Source organism: Aspergillus chevalieri, chromosome 3 (assembly GCF_016861735.1).
Source record: "Aspergillus chevalieri M1 DNA, chromosome 3, nearly complete sequence".
Taxonomy (NCBI): domain Eukaryota; kingdom Fungi; phylum Ascomycota; class Eurotiomycetes; order Eurotiales; family Aspergillaceae; genus Aspergillus; species Aspergillus chevalieri.
In genome coordinates, this window is record NC_057364.1 from 3949463 (window position 1) to 3966171 (window position 16709).

At 50.2% G+C, this 16709-nt stretch overlaps 5 protein-coding genes across 5 annotated transcripts; 1 reads left to right on the forward strand and 4 right to left on the reverse strand.

Moving 5' to 3' along the window:
- Positions 1-149: 149 nt before the first annotated feature.
- On the reverse strand, positions 150-1333 carry ACHE_31362A (uncharacterized protein; the record flags this gene model as incomplete). The annotated part of the gene is made up of 3 exons (XM_043278083.1): positions 150-828; positions 881-1127; positions 1180-1333. The coding sequence occupies 3 exons, from the start codon at positions 1331-1333 to the stop codon at positions 150-152; spliced, it is 1080 nt and encodes a 359-aa protein (XP_043135897.1).
- Positions 1334-1677: 344 nt separating this feature from the next.
- On the forward strand, positions 1678-2673 carry ACHE_31363S (proteasome regulatory particle base subunit RPN10; the record flags this gene model as incomplete). The annotated part of the gene is made up of 4 exons (XM_043278084.1): positions 1678-1703; positions 1761-1799; positions 1853-2072; positions 2140-2673. 4 exons carry the CDS (start codon positions 1678-1680, stop codon positions 2671-2673), a joined length of 819 nt encoding a protein of 272 aa, XP_043135898.1.
- Positions 2674-2863: 190 nt separating this feature from the next.
- Positions 2864-3575, reverse strand: ACHE_31364A (trafficking protein particle complex subunit 4; the record flags this gene model as incomplete). The annotated part of the gene is made up of 3 exons (XM_043278085.1): positions 2864-3329; positions 3400-3522; positions 3574-3575. Coding segments are annotated over 3 exons (591 nt in total).
- Positions 3576-8385: 4810 nt separating this feature from the next.
- ACHE_31365A (putative C2H2 finger domain protein) lies at positions 8386-9774 on the reverse strand (the record flags this gene model as incomplete). The annotated part of the gene is made up of 1 exon (XM_043278086.1): positions 8386-9774. One exon carries the CDS (start codon positions 9772-9774, stop codon positions 8386-8388), a length of 1389 nt encoding a protein of 462 aa, XP_043135900.1.
- Positions 9775-11289: 1515 nt separating this feature from the next.
- On the reverse strand, positions 11290-16046 carry ACHE_31366A (pleiotropic drug resistance family ABC transporter; the record flags this gene model as incomplete). The annotated part of the gene is made up of 5 exons (XM_043278088.1): positions 11290-11713; positions 11784-12247; positions 12307-13800; positions 13852-15364; positions 15415-16046. 5 exons carry the CDS (start codon positions 16044-16046, stop codon positions 11290-11292), a joined length of 4527 nt encoding a protein of 1508 aa, XP_043135901.1.
- Between the last annotated feature and the right edge of the window lie 663 nt (positions 16047-16709).

Below are 16709 nucleotides of genomic sequence, written 5' to 3' on the forward strand. Positions count from 1 at the left end.
TAAATATGCTTATAACTCCCTCAATCCCAAATAGTTGTTTTGCTGTCGCCTCTTTTTACGCCATTAATCCGGACCCAATTCCAAGTACACCAGAAAACTCCAGAAGTTTATGAATGATATGCCAATGAAATGAGAACGCACGATACGATTTATACTCGCTTGCGCAAAGCCCTGCGGCCTGCGGCCTGCGCCTCGCCGGCTGGGGTAGGCGCTCTCTTTCCTGCGGTAGCAGTGGCGGTGGTAGTCTTCTTGGTAGTGGATGAAGGTACTTGGTTCCGTACTGCTGCCGTCTTCTTGGCTGCGGCAGTGGTGGAGGTTGAGGATGTATTTGTGGCCTTACGGGCACCGGAGCCAGTTTTGGTTGGTTTGACGATCGCTGTCCCGGACGACGCGTTGGAAGAGTTGCTGTTCCTTCGTTCACGCTGGCGAGTTGCTGGTCGGGGTAGCGGGGAACGAAGGCCTTTGGTTCCTGGTCGCGCTGTCTGCGAGGTGAGTCTGCCATCTTTCGTGGTTGCGCCGTTTGCTCCGGATGAGCTAGCCGTGGTGGCTCTGAGCGGGCTGGATCGTTTCAGGGGTGACATGGGCTTTGAGAGATAGCTGGGTTGTTGTGGTTTCTCGGGAGAGGCGCGGAATGGAGACTGGGGGTAGGTTCTGGAGTTCAAGGATTTCGGAGACAAGATTCTGTAATCGGCGCCCCTGACCTCCTGCGAGACCACGCGTGAAGGACCGCCAGCGGCAGCGGGCTTGCCACGTTTCTTGGGGTTGTTCAGCACTTCAAGCGTCTCTCCTGCAGGTGCGTTTTCCTTGTCGAAATACGGGCCTTCAGGACTGGTAACGGTCAGAAGAAGCAATTGACAAGTACAATATGAGCGAAACTTACCTAAGTTTCCTGACTCGTCGAGCATTTGCTCCAGTGGTCGTGTTGGTGACATTTCTCTTGACTGGGCTCGTCACTTTCCTCGGCGAGTGGTGTGCGCGGAGCGAGGCATTGTGTTTCTCCAATAAATCGCCCATTTTCGCCTTGCGCAGGGCCACCGGGATTCGGTTCACGCGTCGTTCAATTCGTGCTCGAAGATCGTGGGTTTGGAGTGCGTACTGGGCGCGAAGTTTGCGGGCTCGTTCGGTGACTACAATTGTTAGTGTGCGGTGCGGAATGGTGGCTGGATGATATTGACATACTCTCAAGTTGCAGGTTATCGATGAGAGCTTGCTTTTGTTTGCGGGTAAGCCGCATCTTCTTTCTTGAAGGGCTGCTTGTGGGTGTTTGCATTCCATCGTTGGGATACGCGTCGTCCATCTCGGAGGACTTGCGCTTGAGTGTTGAGGAAGCCATTTCAATTGGGTAGCCTGGAATAATTCGTGTATGATAAGTCAGAATGCACTCAACATGCAGTGGAATAAGTCGTGTGTGATGTCGAGTAGGGTGGTGTTGGCGAGGTAGAGGGGAGAAACGGTGGTGACGATGGGGATAAACAAGCGCTGACTTAATCCTTGGCTTGGCGATCGGCCGCGGCGAGTGACAGCAACCACAGCTCCAATCCACCACCGCCATCGCCTCACCTCCTTCGTCATTGCTCTCTTCATCAACGCTTTAACACGTTTAATCCGTTCTATCTACTCTTAGTTAAACACTATATCTGTCTTGCCCCTGATTCCTCCCTGGAATCTCCCGCCAAGATGTCGCTCGAAGCAACCATGGTCATGTTCGTCAACCAGAACCCACCTCCAGCTTGATACAATCAGCTAACGGAATTCTACAGTGTCGACAATAGCGAAAGCAGCAGAAACGGAGATTATACGTGGGTGTTGATTCAATTCCAATCCGACTGACTCCCATAACTGACGACATCAGCTCGACAAGATGGCAAGCACAGGTCGACGCCGTTAGCGTCATCCACAGTGCTAAGATGCGCGCACACCCCCAGTCAGCCGTTGGTCTTATGAGCATGGGTGGAAAGGGCCCCGAGGTTTTGTCGACATTCACATCGGAATTTGGCGGGATTCTGTCGGGTCTGCACCGTACAAAAATTCACGGCACTCCTCATCTGAGCTCGAGTATACAAGTGGCTGCTGTATGTCGCTTCCCCATCTACTTTATGGTCTTGAGAGTGAATGCTGATGGATAATGTGTTGCAACAGCTTGCTCTGAAGCACCGTTCCGAGAAGTCCCAGAGACAACGCATTATCGTATTCTCCTGCTCCCCGATCGAAGAAGACGAGAAAACGCTAGTCAAGTTGGCGAAGAAGATGAAGAAGATCAACGTGTCGATTGACGTGATTGCCTTTGGAGATTTGGAATCCGACCAGACAAAGAAGCTGGAAGCATTCGTGGAGAATGTCAAGGGAGGTGACGGCTCCAACCTGGCAATCATCCCGCCGGGCCCGAACCTTTTGAGTGAGGAGCTCCAGGTTAGTCCGATCTTGGGAGGTGATAATACCGGTGCTGGTGCGGAGGATAGCGGTGAGGGTGCATTTGGATTCGAAGATGCCGCCGAGAACGACCCTGAGTTGGCGTTTGCTCTACGGTTATCGCTCGAGGAGGAGAAGAACAGGCAGGAGAAGGAGAAACAGGAGCGCGAGCAACAAGAAGGCAAGACCAACTTGGACAACATTCCCGAGGAGGGGTCAAGCGGAGACAAGAAGGATGGTGGAGATAAGATGGATACTGCGTAAGAGGGACTGAGGATAATCTTTCTTTTTTGTGTATCTTTGAGGACGATTTGATGCATACCCGGCGTTTTCATACGTTTTTCTCTTAACTCCCTGGTACACATGTAATATCTAAAGGCGCCCAGCGCTTTTCCGATGAGATTCTATTACTTCGTAAGCCAGAAACCCGATCCCTGATATGAACACAGAATGATCAAATCCTCCCCCTCAACCAACTCCCCAAATGCCGATCAAACGCCTCACACCTAACCGGCATCTCCAACTGATAGAACGGATTCTTCATCACAAAATCCGCATACAACTCATAAATCTTCTTCATAACCACATCTATATTCACCATGAACGGATCCGTAAACAACAAGAACTTGGTCCCCGTCTGCGTCTGGAAACACGTGAGCCGGAACTTGTCCGTCTCGAGGAACTCCAGCCCGGACACGGGCACGGAGGGGATGGGGTAGGAGTAGGCGGAGGACGGTGTATTTGCGGCTGGATTGCTGGGGTTGTTGGATGCTGTTGGAGTTGATGCTGTCGGGGTTGTTGTGCCGGAGGGAGAGGTTAGGGAGAGGGAGGCTGTTGTTGAGTGTGATGCTGTTGTTGGGTTTGTGGTTGTCGAGGCGAGGGGAAGACGGGGGGTTATGGAGCGGGTGATTGCGTGGACGCTGTTCGAGTATATCTATTAGCTGTTGTTGCTTTGTGCTATAGAGGGAATAGAGGGGGGTGAGAGGTTACCCGTGAAACGTCCCTGCGAGAACGAGGTAGTCGTTTGTGGATAACTTGTGCAGGCCGGAGTGGAATTCGCGCTGGTAGACCAGACCTCCGGCCTTGTTGATTATGATGAGGGAGTAGACGGTCCTGGTTTTGTTAGTTTGCGCGCGCAGACTGGTTGAGCAATTGGAGACATACATGGTTTGTATAGGTGGTGAGATCGCGACGATGAGGAGAGGATGGCGATTGAACAGTGACAGAGGGGTATGGCGTAGATTATTGATTACTTCGTATCATCACATTCATTAAAAGATGTATCGGATGTCAAGAGAATTGTCGAGTAGAATACAAAGTCGCCTGCATGAATGGATGTTATCTCCCGGTCGTTATTTTGGATTGCGGAGCAGAGATGGCTGTCTTTATTCCGCACCCGCCAAGGCCATATTGGGTGGGGTTTATTGGCCTTTACTTGTGTCATTCGAGCATTTTGGCAATGATTGATATTAATTTACAGTTAACTAAGCACGGTCTTCATAACAAGTCTTAAACCATCAGCGTCTTCAATGACCTCCCTACAAGGCATTCCTTGCATGACCTTCATACGCTGAGATGTTCTTCGATGTAACGCGTGGAAGACTGCTCCTATTCTCTGTATGTTGTTATTCACCAATAATCAGGCGAACTTTCATGGTATTTGTTGGTCCATTTAAGATCCCATATGCCGGTCGATCATCACTTGATTTTTCTGCATCTGCATCGTATGCCAACTCTGTTGCCCAAATCCATGCCATTGTCACTTGTGAATTAGGAATTCCATCCTCGAAATACCATGTTTTGTCTGGTAACCGGTCCATGGCTTATGTCTAGGTTATCCTGTTACCCGGACCCATCGCTGTATCGTGATCCCCTCTGTACCCTAAATAGTGATGGCCCGGCTTCTGCACACACCGATACTACCCTCCGATGAACGGAGCCGGGGCAGCAGTCGCCGTCGATTTGAACGCAGTTGTCTTGCGTAACGCCCAAGGTTGATATGAATCGTGAACGGCATCACTCCGCTGCCTTCAACCTGAACCATTTCTTGTGCTAGAGCAAGATGTAAGCATCGGTCAAGTACAGCTATAGTTAGAGCTTACGCGGGCTTGAATGCGGGAGGTCTTCATATTGTGACTTGGGAGTACTGCGCGTTACTTGAGTAGTAAAAAGCGATGAACAGCTTAGTATCGCAACCTAACAATGCAGTAGGGACCAGCAGGCGCAAGGCGGGATATCTCATCAAGTAAAGCGAAAGCCGGCAACTCATCAATGTGTCTATATCATCGTTTGTGGCTTCCATGACATGTTTCTGTCAAAATAGTCAGCATTTGTTAAATATACGAAATGAATGCAAGGCAGGCTCACTACCGGATAATTCAGAGCCTTCAGCTCATTCCCTGACGCGTCGAGAGCAGGCACATTTGGCATTTGGTCAACGGTAATTCAACCACTTGTCGAAGCCAACTTAGATCGGTCTCAGTTCTTGCATTTATCTTTCGAGCAAAATTTCCTGGTCATTCGATTTTGTTAAGACGCTAATGGGGGATGTGCTCTTCAGGACCTCACAAGCAGTATTGTGGAGCAGAACAAGATTGTTTGCTCTAAGAGGCTCATCTCACACCTGGCGCCGGTTGTGGAGATGATCTTTGTTGTTCAGCTTTATGTAGTGCTCGAAGTAGTGATAGAATGCAAGTCCCCTTCGAACAGTAAATACAAGGGCGTTCATGTCTGTTCCCGTCCTTGAATATTCCTTTTTCTTAACCGGCTTTTATAATCAGAATAGCGATACACACCGTGTATCTCTCTGTTAACGCCGAGTAACGTCTCGGTTGTGTCTGCATGATCAATCAGGGTTGTCTCTAGCCTCTTGCTTTGTCGTTTTCCTAAACCTGCTCCCATGTTGGTCTTCGAGGTGTGATGCAATATACCAATGCTCTTTCACGACAAAATATGAACCCCCAGTCTGCATCTTTGCGGAAACTCGGAAGATACATCACCATAGACGACAATGCCCATTTCTTGATCCATAAAACTGTTCAGATAGGTCTGAAAATAGGTGGTAGATCTTCGCGTCGTCCTTGTCCGGAGCACGAGCAAGACTATGGTCTAATAAGACCATCTGACGATGGGGCACCCCTTCGTACCAACTCGTGGGATACCCTCACCAGTTCCTAAATCAGAAGCTTTACCTCCAGGGTTTACCTTTGTTCCCGGATACCAATCTGATGAATCCGATATCCCAGGATGTTCTCGCCGTGTTGGACATGTTGATTGATGGAAACGTTGACTGTTGAAGGATGACCACAGTTTCACCAACTGAGCCGCCGAAGCAAATGGCCCTCTTTCGACTCTCAATCTATCAGTCAGCTAGTACCTACACCAAGGGTGGACGTACCCACTTTGCACGTCAATTCGTTCAGAAAACACCCGCCGAGTGACGGTTCGATGTTGACTGCGATCATGTTTAAAAGGAGGTGTCATGCTTTTGGACTCGTAGGCGAAGTAACCCATATATTTCCAAGAAGGCATAGTTGTTCCATAGTAACTGTCCAAATTTCCACGAGGAATCCGCCACGAGTGAATAGGGGCGTGGCATTTTGTAAGATGTATTAGCTGAGTGCTCTTTGGCGGTTATCGATAAATCACCACCCGGTTGAGTGCGACGAATCGCTTCGTTCGTACTCTGAGAGCCTTGTCGTCAGCTTTAATAGAAAGTTGTTGAAACACAGTATGTGCATCAACAATAACATCCAGTCCGGGTCGCCATATACGTCTTCGTTGACAAAGGCCCCGTGCTTAGAATAATCGAGTTCAAATGCACGCGTCTAGAGGCAAATGTCATTTCGGCTGACCATGTGGATGCTAAAATTAGATCAATGGCTTATAATCACGTTTCTTGCCTCTCGGTTGTGGCTACCGCCAACAAGCCAAGCGCTCAGCTCGAGAAAGAGCTCAATGCCTCAGCGTTCCAACGAAATCAATGGGTGCAACGACTTGAATTGGTGCTGTTTGGGTCCTCGCGAAGGTCGAGAACGCGCTCCTGAATCAATCACTTAGTTCTGCACGCTATGCCGGAAACCATTGTTACTATTTCGCATGCCGTGGATGTCAAATTAGGGTAAGTTCGGAAGGAACTGATATTCTAATAGCTCATGTCTGCGATTTAAAACCGCATCCGAGCACGGTCTCTGATCATAAATATCCCACAATAGTAGCCTTCAGCAAGTTCAAGACTCCATGGAAAAGGCTCATCCTGTTACATACCTCTAATCCCTGACTTGTTGCATCCTAGGTCATATTTGCAGACCCTTTCCCTCCCTTTTTGTCAAACTTCAAGCGTTTCTAGGTAAACCAAAGACATAAGTATCCAGTGCGTGATGCAGTGACAGTCCTCCAAGTCGGCGAGACCGATAAAAAAAAAAAAAGAACTATCACGGCAGACAGCTTAACTTAGAGCACCCTTTGTGTTGTGAGAGAATGCTCGAAAACTATGCCATCAAATGCAATAACAAGTTGCCCAAATGCTAATGAACAAAGCCCAAGCCCTGTTGAATTTGATTCAAACACCTTTGTCGAGCGTCGCTCACTTTGATGCTCTCTTCGCAGCAACTTGCTGCTTGACTGACCCCGGTATTTCGGCCCTAGTATCACCATTTTCTTCCGAAGTTTTCGGGATAGCTTAACAAAATCATATTCAACGCATGGCAGCGCGCGAGGTTTATATAGTAGGCCTTATAACCATTCATAAAATTCGACCTGTACGTAATCGGAAGGCTGGGGTGCGTGATCCGGGCATCTAGACTCCGGCAGAGCATTGCTGTCCAATCTGATTGAAAGTGAACGGTGTCTTCTGGGGAGTACAGGTCTTTTGTGATCTGGGGGCAGCATTGTTGAGATCCAGGGCTTGAGAGCGCTACCCGATTGTGCCATTCGCGGAGACGGTGGCGCATGTCTGGGACAATCTCCGTGCAGTTCTGCTCGTCTTCTTCATTCAGGGCTTCGTGTCCCTGGATGGTATGTAGCCCTCGTTGCGTCTGCACGGCCCTGGCGACATTGACATCTATATGTCTGAACCATGTGCGGTCTCCAAGGATTGCATGCTTTTTGTAGTATGGGTAGGACACAAAACGGTAGCGAGAGTCAGGCTGAAGTAGGCAGTATCATAACCAATACCCAGGGTTCTGTGGGAGAAGCTTTCGGGAAATGGCATGGTATGCAGTTCGAAACCAGCCATATTCCATTTATTCGATATTGATAATACCAGTAACAGTCAAATTTCGCAGCCGCAATATCGAGAATCCCATGGCGCCCTCACCAGCCTATAAGCTGTGGACAATGATCGAGCCATCTCGTTTCCATGTTTCTTCAAGAGTAGCGAGATCAACGTTCTCCAGGCCACAGATAAGAGCGACATAGTCGAATGAAAGATGTTGAAGTGAGACTAACCCATCTAACGATCAGACTCATCGTCACTATCATAGACTGAGGGACTGGGCCCATCTAAGAGCTCGTTTTTCCCTCATGCTTGAGTAGGCGAGTTAGAGAAACACACATGCATCGTGTGAAACATTTTCCGTCTGCAAAGGGTTATAGGCGTAGATTCAGTGGATAATATATAACTTAAACTAATGCGTTAAGAAAAGCATGGGGGAGTGAGCATTTCGGCGTCGTTCGGGTTTTGTATATAGATGTAGTGGAACGAAGAGGGGAGGGAGAGTGTAAAAGGAAAGATTGATGAGAAATAGGAAAATCTGGGATTCTTAGTGAATAATTAAGTTCTTCATTATGTTGGGACCTCATTGTTTGTATGTTCGTTTGTAATATGAACTTCATTCATAGCAAGCTCTGAATAGTCATGATTTGATTAAGTCTCATTGGTCATGATAATCTACTAAAACACAGGTATCACAAGCTAAATAAAACATTATAAGACAAACAAGGGCAAGAAAAAGATAGAAAAGCGAAACGATCACATTACACACGAGCCAAAACCCACGCATCCCCTTCCCACCGAATGATTCCTTCTTCAATCGCCCACTCTCTCAAGTAGGCATCCTCAACCTCCACCTTCGGGAGTTTCTCATCCCGTTCAAAATGCTTTCCCACATGCTCCATCCGCTCTTCCCAACTTCTCTCCCCCTTGAACTCTTGGTCACAAAAGCCGCACTTGCTATGCTGCGGTGGCTCGCGCTGTTGATGCCAGCAGCGCTGCGAGACAAGGGCTTCTTCCTCTTTGGTGGAGAGGTCCTGTTTACTGGCCGATTGCGGTCCGTGCATGCGGCGCAGGTGCTGAATGAAGAGGTCTTTGCGGTTGAAGCCTTTGTCCTGCTGTTGAATGTGAGTTGCGCGGTGGTTGGAGTCGGCTCGTTTGGGGAGGTCGAGGGAGGAAGATCTTCGACGGAGATTGCAGTCGCCTATGTCGCACCGGTAGGCGCCTAGTTGGAGGTGTTGGGAGGTGATGTGTCGTTTCCATTCGTTTTTGGAGCTGAAGGTGCTGGTGCATCCGTAGTGGGCGAAGCTGCAGATGAATTGTCGTCCGCCAGTGACGGCGACTTTCTCTGACTTGACGGATGTCGGCGAGGGTTTCCGGCCACAATGTGATCTCGTAGGGGGTGAGCGAGGATTGTTGTGTGGCTTATGTACGCCGTCTCTCGATGCTCTGCTCGTATGTCGGCGAGTTCTAGAACGGCGATTCATGTTGATCCGAGGCGAGACCTCGCTGGGTGTTGGGGTCCTTTCTGAAACAGGTGAACTTTGTTGGATTGGTTGGTTATGTTCCGTACCATCAACCCAGAGCGTCCCGTCGTCCAAAGGAGAAATTGTTTTATTCCCCATGCACAGGTCGTGCAGAGAGTTATCCGGCTCGATCTGCAGGACATTCGGCGGGGCGGACGTCAGATCCGTAGGAGAAGGGTAATAGTTCTCAAGCGGAGGGAACATGGCATCGTCGGAAGAGTAGGATAGCGGAAAATAGCAACCTATGTCACCAAGGTTACTACTACGGGGACTGTCCAACCCCGACGACGACGACGGATGACCGGTGCATGGCGGCGGCGACAGGAGTCGATCCGAATGAGAGTAGGCGATGCTATTGGCACCCGTCGGGAACTTCATCGTCAAGTCCGCAGTGAGACAACCGGCATTGTAGGCCGAGAAAGGATCGTTGGCGTGGATGTTGGACGGGCATGGGATATAGTGGCCTTTGGCATGGTCTTCGATCCAGGACAGATGCTGGCGCATATGGGATGTCCGGTCCCTGGTATATGGATGCATGTGAGATGGGAAGGATTCGTCATCCGTCAAAGACAGGTCTTCCGGCGTGATAACGGCCGGCGGGTCCAGGAAGTTCAGGTAGGACTCCATGATGTCAGAAAAGCAACTTGTATGTTATGACTCGAACAAAGAGAGAACGTGTCTGAGTCTGTAACCAGAAAAGGAACGACCGCAGTGATCATGAAGAAGATTGAAAGAACTGAAGAATGGAATTCTGCAAAATGGAACTAAGAGATAAAGAAGCCTTTTAATATCCCGGGCAGATCTCCCAGTCGAACATTCATCATCGACCTGCGTCGTCATCCACCACCCTTTACCCAACATCACCCTTTTACCCGTTTTCCCTGTTGAGTCTTATCAACCCGAGGAGGGAAAACGGGATACGGGGGCAAGTCCTCCGTACAGCAGGCAGGAACCAGCAGCAAAGAGCCGCAAGCTTGGCATTCGCGAAATAATCGGAATCCCCGTGATGCAGGGCAAGAATACCCTTCCTCCTCTAGAAGGATCAGGTGCAGATCAGGTGAGCATTCCACATCTCGTTGGCTGCTTCATTGCTTTTGGACCAGGCCAGTCCGTAAGACGGCGGTATTAGCGTCGTCTGGGGCTCTGCTTTGGGAGGGTGCTCGAGCGCTTGCCCAAGTGCTGGGGACAGTATTGTTGATCCTCCGTGTTGAAATGGTCCATTGAGATAGCCGTGATGGTGGTGGAAAGTACTGCCGCGCTGGTTAATGCCACTCACCCGCCCTACAAGCACCACGACCAGGGCATTTCGTATTTTGCCCACTATTGCCAATTGCCCGGTGCCCGAAATGCAACCTCTACCAAGTAATTCAAATCAAACCCTCCATCTTGAGACATGGAGACCAGCCAGGGTCACCGCCTACCTAGCTGTCAGGCCCTCCCCATCAATCGTTCTTGATTCGTTACAGGAACAGACACTAAGGAACCGAACTCCATGACCCTCGTGGTTTCCTGCACGGCAAACTCCATATGGCAACTTCTTCGACTATCACAATATAGTGAGATGGCCAAGAGATAAAATGATCAATCAAATCTCAGACAATAAGAAGAAGCGAACAAAGAAGTGGAAGAGAAGGAAAGAAGGGACTCCGGTTGCCTCGCTGGGTCGCCACCCCTATTCTCTGATCCGCTCGATCAGCGGTTCAGATCGGTTTAGCCGCATGGCTTCGCCTCTTTTTGTGCCACTCTGGCTTGTTTCTGTTAGTATTTTTTATGCATAGCACTGCGCCGCTGTGCATGGACATACGGAGTACGCCTACGGAGCACGCTGTTACAGAGCAGAGCACAGAGCACTTGATACGACTATGCTGGCCATGTTGTACGAGCTGGCAGCGGGTCATCTCTTTAATCTGCCCCCTTTTCGCGCTGCACAGTGCAAAAGCGCCGTGTCATTCGTTCCTGCAGGTCGTACGCATGTGCCGGATGAAGCAAAAGACTTGAGTTTTTGATTAGAATTATGTATATCTGCGTATTTATGCATTGTCCAACCGTGGTCACATGTGCACATAAAGGATCTATTCGGGAAAGCCAATATGGAGATCTCTATCTCCAACAGGCTGCCAACGTTTCAAGCCATGTCTCCGCTCATTCGGTTTTTGCTTTGCGTGTCCGCTTCTTGGGGACTCGGACCAACCAGTACAGGAACACCGCGGCCACAGCGTTGAATCCAATATATGCAAACAGCAGGCCAATATTGCGCCAGCGATCGGAATAGTAAATGCTCACCCCTGCCAAGAACTGATCCGTTTGGGACAGAGAGCATACTTGACAGTCTGATCGTGCCTCCGGATTGATCAGCCTTCCCATCGCCTGCTCGACGTACGGGCCGAGATAGCTCGAACAGTTCTGGCCCTCCGGTGGGGGGATGTGCAGCAATTCGATTGATGAACACTCTACGTCGTTTCTGGCCAGACCGGTCGAAAGCACCGCTGATATCAGGTATGTGAATGGTGATACACGATACATGAAGATCCAGAACCCGGGCAAAGCCTCTGGGGTTGCAAGCACCCTAACAAAAGAAGGTTTAGCCCGACTTACCGCCAGAAAAATGCACGTGGAGGGGGGAAATTTCGACATACCCGTTGAAGATGAGACACATGGAGAATAACAGTTGCGCAATGTTACTTCCCGTATCCGGATTCTCAATTCCGGCGATGACCATCGACCCAAACGTCGAAGCAAACATCAGGAAGATCAGGATCAGCAGGAACATCGTTCCGCCCCGCTCAATGACCGAGTGTGTGGGAGACGCATTCCGATACAAACCGATAGGATAGTACCAACAGAAAAATACCGGCGCTGCCATTAGTGTATTCCATGAGAGCTCCACCACAATACTTGCCAACATGAATGCTTTCCATGAGTACGCCTTGGACGGTCGCTCACGCACTTCATACAAAGCACGCTGCATCGCAAAGTACGGCATCATCTGCTGAACCAGATTCGGCATGATTACCAAAAGCATGAAGATGGCGAACATTTGGTTCTGTAGACCTTGTATACTCGTGGGCTCGCGCCAAAACGTAAATCCAATGAACAAAGGCTATTGAGCGGTCAGCAACAGTTGGTCACAAACTGAGGGTGCGGAAAGTTCATGCTTACCGGGATAACGCACATGGCAGCCTTGGAGTAAATGTACGTCGGGCTGCGCCAGTACTGCTGGAACATGCGTTGAATGCAAACGAGAAACTGCGCCCAGAAAGGCATCGCGAACTCCCCATATTCCTTTGCTCGAGGGTTAAGCGGTCGCTGCGATAGCTCTTCCTTCATAAATGCCAACTCCTCTCGCACGAGTTCGCGTTCCGGACTCGCCTTCCATACTTCCGGCCAGTCCTTTTCTGCATGGGACCCTGGAGCTGCTCCGATGACCTCCAACATCCACTCAGCCGGATTTGCATTTCTGGGACACCGGGAAGATCCGTTCTTTTCGAAGTATTGGATCAAGGTCTCCATGTTGGGGCCCAGGTCTCCAAAGTAAACTGTCTTCCCTCCGCGAGCCAGGAAAAGAAGTCGGTCGAACTGCTGCATCAGCATGGCGGACGGTTGATGGATGGTACATAAAATGGCCTGACCATGGTCTGCTAGCTTGCGCATGAGCGTGCATATAGACCATGCCGTTTGACTATCAAGCCCCGAAGTAGGCTCGTCGAAGAACAATAGCAAGTCCGGCTTGGCAGCGATTTCGACACCAATCGTCAACCGCTTACGCTGCTCAACGTTCAAACCCTCGCCTAGGACACCGACAACTGCATCCGCATACTCCTCCATACCAAGCATCTTGATCACCTGCTCCACATACTCCATTTTCTCCCTCAGTGGCGTGGTCGATGGCTGACGAAGAATTGCACTGAACTTGAGAGCCTCCCGTACAGTACTCGTTTCCAAATGCAGATCCTGCTGCTGAACGTATCCGGTCTTCCGCTGAAAGGAATCATCTCGCATGCGTCCATCTACCAGCATTTCACCAGTGACCACACCGATTGTGACACGATTAGCTAGAACGTCCAATAGGCTGGTCTTTCCGGCCCCCGTTACGCCCATCAGAGCCGTAAGGGTACCTGGTTTGACCCAGCCATCCACGTGGTCCAGAATCCGACGGTTCTCGCCCTTCACTTTGATATCGTAGCAGACGTCTTGCCAATGGAAGATCGATGTCTGCCTGAGGATAGCCGCAACTTCATGGTCTTGAATATCTTGCTGCTGCGGCTTCTCTGACATAGCACCACCTTCCGGATCATCATCCGAGCGGGTTTGCCTTGCGAACACTGGGATCTTGCCACGGGGATATACCAGAACCTCACCCTTAGACGGCTTCGCGCGTACTATCTCCGTTGTGATGATATATGCGAACAACGAGAAGAACAGAAAGCCTAGAAGGATACCATAGTTGCGCCACAGATGCCCGCGGAAGTACTCGTATGAGGTATTGATGTATGCGTCGCCGTCGATAAAGTTTTGACCAGCTACTGCGCCTTTTTCAGAGCAGATCCTTGCTTCTGCAGGTATGTTTTCGTAGCCCGGTCCGCTGGGAAGGAACGTGGCGCATGGGAATCGGCGATCGCTGAATTCGTTGATCATGAGGGACTCGAATGCGTACTGCTGATGTTAACGGGGTCCAAATAGAAAGTCAAAGCGAAGACGACTTACAGCGATCGGGTTGAGGTAATTCAACCACCGAAACCACGGATGCATGTCTCTTGTCGGTATAGTAAACCCCGTGTAAATAACGAGAATCATCATGAAAATCGACGACGGGACCAACGCCTGCGCCAGCGACCGGGACACAGCCCCGATCCAACGGAAAATATGAGACATAGTCAGAGTCGTGGTCGCAGAAAATAGCAAGAAAACGAAGAAGTGCCCTGGCGTGCGACGTAGATTACTCATGAAGTAGAGAATTAGGTTGAAGACTATCGCGACGATTACTTTCGCTGGCATATCGACAATCATGGAGCTTATTGCTTCAGCAGATGGGTGATACAGCGCGTACTTGTCATGTTTCTCGACGATGGCCCGTTGTTGCCATAAACTTAGGATTTCGAGGGCACTTGCAAAGGCGTTCAGCAGGATTGCGAAGAAGAGCAACGCGCCGCGAGAGAAGAAGCTACCGGTTGTCTCGTCTAGGTCGTAGAAGACGCTCGCGACGATCAGTGACATGATAATGTTGCCAATGACCGTGGCCATGGTCATGCTCGTGTCGCCCTTGAGACGCAGGAATCCGCGACGGAGACATAGGGAAATCTGCATGGAATAGGAAATGGTATACGGTGAGGTATTCCGGGTGAACTTGGCTTTCTCTGCTTGCCGAGAACGTGAGAATTCCTCCAGCTTTCCATCACCCAGGGGGTATTCATTTTGGAAGTTCTCAATGTCGATTAGGAGTTGCTTGCGTTCCGCGCTGTCTCGCCATCGAGCGGCGAATTCATCGGGCGTGCGAGGCACGAGATGCTCGAACCCTCGTCGAATCCTTCGCTCAGCTGGGCTGGATAGCGAGGTGAGGAAGTCGGCAGTGGTTTGTCTGTCCGGACATTCGAACCCCATCTTAACGAAAAAGCGTTTGCCATCTGCAGCATTGCCAAAATAGATTTGACGGCCTTCATACAGAACGATGACCTTATCAAAGAGGTCGTAGATGGCTTGACTAGCCTGGTAGATGGCGACAATGGCCGTGGAACCACTGTACTGCGTTGACAGACTGAGGTTCTTGACGAACTCCAGTGCCGTGGAACTGTCGAGACCACGGGTGCTGTTATCCCAGCATTGCAGCGGACAGCCACACAGCGTTGTCTCAGCAATACTAACCCGCTTCCTTTCTCCTCCGGACACGCCGCGGATCATGTCACTGCCCACAGGCGTGTTCATGGTATGAGTTAGTCCCAACATAGCCATGGTGACATCCCGCATATGCTCTGCGTACTGTGCACGAGTGACACCAGGGAAGCGGTTGGCTGGTGCGCGTGCATTTGCTGCGAAGAGGAGGGTATCGCCTGCTGTCAGCTGGGGAAAGTGGATCTCGGTTTCGGCTTGATAGATGACTTCGCCTCGAAAGCGAGTGTGCATTTCGTCCCATGAGATGCCTTGGTATTGGACGTCTGCGCCTTCGTCGAGGAATAAGCCGTGTGTTTCGCCTGCAATTGTCTTAAGGAAGGTCGAGCAGCCACTGCACAGTCAGTCAGCTCTGGTAATCGGTTCCTAAGTGGCTTGACATACCTTCCAGGCCGTCCAAGCACAACAAGCATCTCCCCACTCCTCACAAAACCCTCAAAGTTCCGCAGAATATCAATACGAACTTTCTTCTTAGAACCCAGAACGCCCTGAAGCCACCCAACCCCCTTCAACCACATATTTGAAACAGTTGTCTGGTAATCCACCGCAGACCCGTATCCGAAAACATTTAGATTCCGAAAACTCACACCCGCACTCCGCCGTGGATATCGATCCGGATCTCTTGCACAGACATCCAGCATATTCTTCACCCATCGCCTCGAATTGAAGTTACTCGACTGCGGGTCGAGATCTGGCCGACTCCCAGGATCAAGAAACGTATTGACGCCCCGACTCGCGAAGTCCCGGGACACCCGCGAGAACTCCTGAGAAACGCGAGAGATACTACGAGCAACGTCGACGATGATGTCCTCGTTTTCCTCCCCAATATCGTCCTTTAATAAATCGCCCGCTGTATCTGTGCTGTCGGTTTTGCTTTGTCGGTTTGGGTTGGGGCTGACTAGGGTGGAACTAGTCTCGTCGATGTTCTCTTCTATCGGACCTAGCTGATGTGCTGTGTGAGGCGTCCCGGACTGGGATGCCTCACTGGGACTGGGAGCATACCGTCGTTGCGACATGGCGACTCCTGTTAGCGATTACCAGGCATATCAAACCAAGCCTTGGCTATTGGCGACAGATAACCGTGGAGAGAATATCCAGATGCTCAGATCACATTCACACTCAAACCTCCCTCGAAAGTGCAACCCCCCAAGGGCAGACAAACCGTAATATGGCACGGAAACCGGGAACACGGGGATCCGAGCATCACGCCCTTGTGTATTGAATTTAAACCCATCGCCTACCAAAAAAAACAAATTAATTGCTCGGGATCCCCCTAGCACAAACCACTTTGAGGTTATACAAAAGCTGAAGAGTGTTCCCCGATTTCCCCAAGCAGCTAGAAAGCCCTAGTCCGAAAGGGGAATTTGCTGGTCCTCTTCACAATATGACATGTGACACCATTCCATCCGGGCCCACCGATTCCGGCGCTAACCTGAAGCACTATGTCTGGATTGAACCGATTTATACATGTGTTGCTGTCGGATACGCCAGCATCCGATGGCATATGAAGTATACGGAGCATAGAGGTTACACCGGCGCGTATGGCTAGGGCTAGGCGGGTTCGGGAATTATTGGCTGTCAACCAAGCAAGGCAAGGCAGTAGTCCAATTGCTTATATCGAAGCTTTGCAGCCCGTACGTGTTGCGTTCTCTATCTATTGCTATCTATAGAGTATGTAC